At 41.3% G+C, this 6,667-nt stretch overlaps 1 protein-coding gene across 1 annotated transcript in view; it reads left to right on the forward strand.

Moving 5' to 3' along the window:
- Positions 1–2,584, forward strand: part of tmem26b (transmembrane protein 26b) — a 41,945-nt gene extending 39,361 nt beyond the window's left edge. Inside the window, exon 6 of the mRNA XM_073027249.1 lies at positions 561–2,584. Coding sequence (XP_072883350.1) covers positions 561–901 — 341 coding nt within the window. The 3' untranslated portion in view covers positions 902–2,584. The remainder of the gene's footprint in view (positions 1–560) is intronic.
- Positions 2,585–6,667: the final 4,083 nt, after the last annotated feature.

Below are 6,667 nucleotides of genomic sequence, written 5' to 3' on the forward strand. Positions count from 1 at the left end.
ACCTATCTAGCTCTAGCTCTGAGCATCTAGGGATGATTAGTCACCCTGTAATCATCCTACTTCTTCATGTTGTTCTCCAGTGGAAGAAGTGAAAATAGTACTGTTGGATTCAGGTGTAGGATATGTATTTTTCTTGTAGTTTAACATTTCAATGCTTGTTTGTGTTTTCAATCACCTTTATGCCATACACGTGATTGTTCAGATGCCACATTGCTTGAATCTGGCTAATTTGTTAAATGTTATCTATTGGAATTTCATTATTATTTACTGTTATCAATGTTCTAGTATAAGAAGACCACAGCACCTTTGTCTTGCTCCTACCTTCTTCTCTTCCCCTCCACCCCCCATGCTCTTTCCACTTCTTCTCTTTCCCTTTCTATCTCTCGCCATGATTCTCCCATGATTCTCCCTGTTCCTGTAACGCTTAATAAAATGTGTGTAAGCAACAAATTTTATGCCTCATTTTTAACTTCTGAAGAACTTTTGGATCACAAAAACATTTGGATCCACCAAATTGCACATTAATTTCAACATTTCTAAAGTTGCTCATTTAATTCCAGTGATGCAGGAAGAAGACGAGAAACTTACACAATATCATATCCCAGTATGGAAAGAAAAGTTATACAAATACAGAGCAGACCTCTGGACTATATTTATAACTATATTTATACAAGATGGACCTTTTTTCATTTTCCGACTGTTTTTAATGTTAAATAGAAAGATAACTCACCAGATGCTATTATTCTTCACAATCAAGAATAGCTTAGTGCTGACGCTGCAGATTTATCGGCTGGTTGTTATATATTTAGAAATACGCCAGCCCTGTCAGAAAGAAAACCAAGAGATTACTGAGGCCAATGTTGCTCCTGCTCCCACTGAGCTGGAAGAAGTCCGTGAGTAAAAGGTGCTTCTAACTGGGGCAAGAAAAGAAATACTAGACATGGACTTACCAATATTTTGCTACCACCATCATGTCCAATTGGTTGAAATAGAAAGTTTTTCATCAGAGTTGGATCACACGCTTACTAATGTGCCAAAGTAGGAGTGCTGGAAAGTAGACCTCCAGGGTTATTTAGAGGATCATTTTAAGGAATATTTTCTCAGCATGTGATTTTATGAGTTAGAGACAGACTGGTATTGGTGTATCTCCAGTTCTTTGACCAATCATCCGTTTGAAATAATAGGATTAGAAATATATCGCTTTACAACCCGGAAACTCTACAGCTGTCCCTGCTCATCCAAAACCAAATCAGAGGATTAATTTCTTGAGCCATCTTTCATCATCTTGGAAAATCCAAAGCTATCCCTTATTGTACTAGAGGAAGTATGGTAGCTAATTTATGTACAGGAACTGAACTTTGTAACAGATAACTGCAGACTAAGCATCAGGCGAATCCCTCTTTGATTAGTTACCACTTACATTGAGAGCTTAACACCTTATTCAGAAGATAACTTCTTTTAAAGGTTCAATGGTCACATAGCTACCTGTCAAACTAAAACCAATGCATTGTCTGTACTCTATTTGTTTTTTATGTTTTAAAGTAACTAGTAAATTTCATAAAACACCCTTTGTGCCTTGTTTCAAAGTTTGGTTGAATAAACATTGTTATTTCTTTGTAAGGATTCATGTGAAGTTGAAAATGTAACTTTCTGCCTGTTGTGGGCTATTCTGTTTTCAGATGCATAGGAAAGACAAAATAGAATTACTGTTTATCTGAATAAATGTAAATTTCATGAACTCTTGCACTGTTGCTGCAGTGCAGTGATTAGATGGAGGCCAGCCTGTTCTTTGATAACAGGGCGTGTGTGTTAAGTGAATACTGTTGAATGCACAGTGTATCTTCTGTACTGCTACTGTATCCAATCTGTGCAGACATTGAATCTTTAACATTTGATGAAAAGCACTGGGGCAGCGTTTCCTTTTGTAAATCATCCAGCGAAGTCTCATTGGATTCAGTGCCTAACTATCTCTCACTTAAAGTCAAATGTGCTTTGGAGCACAAGAATGTATTTCACTGAAACAAAAGCCAGAAATAGAGCTATTTTATATTTACCTGTTTTCATTATTTTATAATATGTAGATTATTAGTAATAGATTTTTATTGTAATTTTCTGAAATTACTGACCGGGCTCAATCAGTATTCATCACAGGTTCATTTTTAACCTGATCCTTTTCCGTCATGTTTTCCACAATAACAATGTTTACTTCCTGATGCTCATTCTGTGTTGTGGAGCCTTTTTGTTCAACGGATTCACCTTCCCTTCTGTGAATATCTTCAGTGAGAGTGCTCCCTTTAAATCCAATAATCGGCTGACTCTGACTTGGGAGGAATGCAGAACAAAACACCAACTCAGGCGCCACGGTAGTGTAGTGGTTAACACAATGCTATTGCACTGGGGTTCAGAGTTCAATTTCAGTGCCGTCTGCAAGGAGTTTGTACATTCTCCCCATGAACCTACGTGAGTTTCCTCTGGGTCCTCCAGTTTTCCACTGCAGTCCAAAGACATAGGTTAATTGGTCATTGCAAATTGTCGTGTGATTAGGCAAGTGTTAAATAGGTGGATTGCTGGATGGTGTGGCTCGTTGGGCTGGAAAAACTTGTTCTGTGCTGAATCGCTAAATAAATAAAAATAAATAATAATCACATATTTAGCTGCCTTCATCTCTGAAGTTTTATTTCTCCATTCGTTGATTTTTTTCCCCGTTCTCCTTTTTGATTTTTCAGTGGTCCGCTGTCCATATTAATCAGGGGGTTACTAGGGTTACAGTAGTTAAGTTTATCCATTTTCTTCCCATCATTGGACAATTAACTAAGTCGTTCACCCAGAATCACAAGTAATCATTGAATACTTTGCTGTTTCTTTAATGCTTTGACAAAGTCTGACTGGTCACCTCATGAGTGCATTGGCCACTTGCCAGAGCTGCCACATGTCCTTTGTGCAAATTCTATGAAATTGACGTACAGGAAATGTCCACACCTGCTATCTACAGTGGGCTAGAATATATCACAACTAGTCTCCACCTACCCCTATCAACCCACACCATGCACAACCCCACTTCCTGTCCCATGTAGTCTCACTACACTCAGTATTTTAAAAGGTAGCAACACACAGTGTCTTTCTCTTTGAGGTAAATATTTGTTCATTTTCAGTTGTGTTGATAAAACCAAAGATTTTGGAAACAGTCCTCAGGAAAGCCAGAATTTATCACAATCCCTGCTGGTCTCAGGTCCTGGTGAGCCTTCCTCTTGAACCACAGGCAATTTTGTTCCGAGTGGTCAGAGACCATCGGCTGGGTTGCTGTTCTAATCAGAAGGCAGTTCAAGGTCAACCATGTTGACCTGGGACCAGAGTCACATACAGGCCGGTCAGGTAAAACCAAAGGACATTGATGGGGATAATCCTCACCTCCAAAGTAGGTGGGCTGGAGTTGCTAGAGAAGCTACAGTTTGCAAAACCTCCAAACCAACTTCAACTAATCAGGCGACTTCTAGCTTGAGCAGAGATGGAACAGGGGAAGGGCGATGATCTGCTTCTGAGAAGTGGATTGTCCATTTAAGTATCAGATTGAATGTTTCAGAAGAATAACACAGGACAGGGAAGGCCATGGAGATCTAAAGGCACAGGTGATCCAAAGCTGCGTGGAGAGCCATTGAGATTGTGTCTGCCATAGACCTATGGCAAAAGGCAAATTGCAGTGGGTCCAGGTTCACCCTCTTGAAAGATAGCTTGCCATCGGCCTCCAAGACAGAGAGTCAGCCTCAGAGTCATTCAAAGTGAGCATAAAAGGCATTGAGCTCATCTGGTAGTGAAGCATTGCTGCCATTCATGAAGTTAGGTTCCCCTCTGTAGGAAGTAATGGCCTGCAAACCCTGCCAGAGTTGGCGTGCATCCGGCATCGCTTCCAAACTCTTTCAGAATTGTTCCGTGGCTTTTGAAATAGCCCTTCACAAGTCATACCTGGTTTTCTTATACAGACTTGGATTGCCAGACTTCAATGGCATAGATCTAACCCTCAACAGCTGATGGACCTCCCGATCATCCAAGGCTTTTGGTTTGGAAATGTACAGTCAGTTTTCGTAGGCACACACTCATCCACACATTTTTAATGAAGTCATTCACAACTGTGGCGTGCTCATCCAGGCTCAAAGATGACTCCCTGAGCACCATCCAGACCACTGATTCAAAGCAGTCAGGTAAATGCTCCTGTGCTTCCCTGGTCTATACCCTCCTGGTCCTCACTACTGGTGTCTGCCTATACTCAGGGAGTAGAAGTACAGCCAGGTGATCAGACTTATCAAAATGTGGGCATAGGATAGTATGGTAGGCACTCTTGAACGCAGAGTAACGGTGGTCCAATGTGTTATTTCCTCTGGTACTACAGATGATTTGTTGATAATAATTATATAGTGACTTTATCAAGCTGGCCTGGTTAAAATCCCCCAAAATGATGGGGAAGGTATCAGGATGTGCTGTTTCATGCCTGTTGATTACATTGCTCAGAGCCTGTTTGATATTAGCCTGAAATGGAATGTACACTGCTACCAAAACGATCTTTGAAATCTTCCGCAGCACTTAACTGCGAGATATTCCAGGTCTGATGAGCAATATTGGGACATCACTATGATTGGTACATCATGAGGCAAACATCTCCACCTCTGCTTTTGAGAGACTCAACTGACCCATCTTGGCAATGAATTGTGAACCAATATATTTGAATCGCTGCGTCTGGCATGAAAGGGTTTAACCAAGATTCCATAAAACAAATACCTATGTCATGGTACTGTTTATTGACTATAGCTCAGCTTTTAGCACCATCATTCCCACAGTCCTGATTGAAAAGCTACAGAACTGAGGCCTTGGTACCTCCCTTTGCAACCAGATCCTCAACTTCCTCACCGGAAGATCACAATCTGTGCGGATTGGAAATAACATCTTCACTTCGCTGACAATTAACACTGACTCTCAACAGATTTGTGTGCTTAGCCCACTGCTCTATTCTCTCTACACTCATGAGCATGTGGCTAGGCATAGCTCAAACAACATCTATAAATCTGCTGATGATACAGCCATTGTTGGCAGCATTTCAGATGGTGAAACATGAGGGCGTACAGGAGTGAGATATACTAGTTAGTTTAGTGGTGTTGCAGCAACAACCTTGCACTCAACATCAGCGAGACCAGAGAGCTGATTGTGGACTTCAGGAAGGGTAAGATGAGGGAACACAAACCAGTCCTCATAGAGGGATCAGAAGCGGAGAGAGTGAGCAATTTCAAGTTCCTGGGTGTCATTATCTCTGAGGACCTAACCTGGACCCAACGTATTGATGCAGCTATAAAGAAGGCAAGACAGTGGCTATATCTCATTAGGAGTTTGAGGAGATTTGGTTTGTCAACTAAAACACTCAAAAACTTTTACAAATGTACCGTGAAGAGCATTCTGACTGGCTGCGTCACTGTCTGGTATGAGAGGGGATGATGTCCAAGATAGAAATAAGTTGCAGAAGCTTGTAAAATTATTCAGGTCTATCATGGGTACGAGCCTCCATAGTATCCAAAATATCTTCAAGGAGCAGTGTCTTAGGAAGGTGACGTCCATCGTTTAGTATGCCCACTACCCAGGACATGTCCTTTCCTCATCATCACTGTCAGGAAGGAAGTACAGAAACCGAGGGCACACACTCAGTGATTCAGGAACAGCTTCTTCCCCTCTGCCATCCGATTCCTAAATGGACATTGAACCCTTGGACACTACCTCACTACTTATTATTTGGTTATTTTCTGCTACTTATTTTACCTGAACTATTAAATATATATATATATATATATAGAGAGAGAGAGAGTTAATGTAACTCAGTTTTTTTTCTCCATATTTATTTATGTGGGACAGGAGGAGCAAAGAACTTCTCATCATCTCACTAATTTACCTGTTTTTTATGCAATCCTTGGGATTGGCTGCGGAACCCAACCCAATCCCAGACCAGTTCTGTGGCTGCAGCATAACTACTCCCCACTCAGACCCTTCCTCAATAAGTATGCCTTGTCCTTGCCTTGAGAGCCTCTCCCCATCAACATGAGAGGCCTCTCCCCATTCTCAATGATCTCCCTTGATCATAACTTCCTCCAAGATTTAGGCATGTACCCCTCCAGTGCTCCCATTGACCCAGACACAAGAGCCCAACCTGCTGGACTATGGGTTCCTTTCGACCATTCTCCACTGAGTAGGATAATTATAGATCAGGTTACCTTCCAGGTCTTGTGGAGTCAAAACAGTGCAGCACATGATAACCTGGAGATTGTAGATCTGAAGCAAAGGTGCTTATTCTCTCTGCTCACTGGTCCCAGAAACCTCAGAGCCAGTAGGTCATGTTGACAATCCAATATTACAATATGACTATTATTGATGACACTTTGACAGGTTCCCTTGCTCCATATAGGTTGATAGGTTCTTGATAAGTCGGGGTATCAAGGGTTACAGGAAGGAGGGAGAAGGATGGGGTTGAGAGGGATAATAAATCAGCTATGATGGAATGACAGAACAGACTCAATGGGCTGAATGGCCTAATTTTGCTTCTATGTCTAATGGCTTTATATATGTTTCACACCAAGGTGCAAGATCAGGTATAATATAAACCTGCGAGAGTCCGGTTTAATATAAGATTCCTCAT

This window comes from Hemitrygon akajei, chromosome 23 (assembly GCF_048418815.1).
Source record: "Hemitrygon akajei chromosome 23, sHemAka1.3, whole genome shotgun sequence".
Taxonomy (NCBI): Eukaryota; Metazoa; Chordata; class Chondrichthyes; order Myliobatiformes; family Dasyatidae; genus Hemitrygon; species Hemitrygon akajei.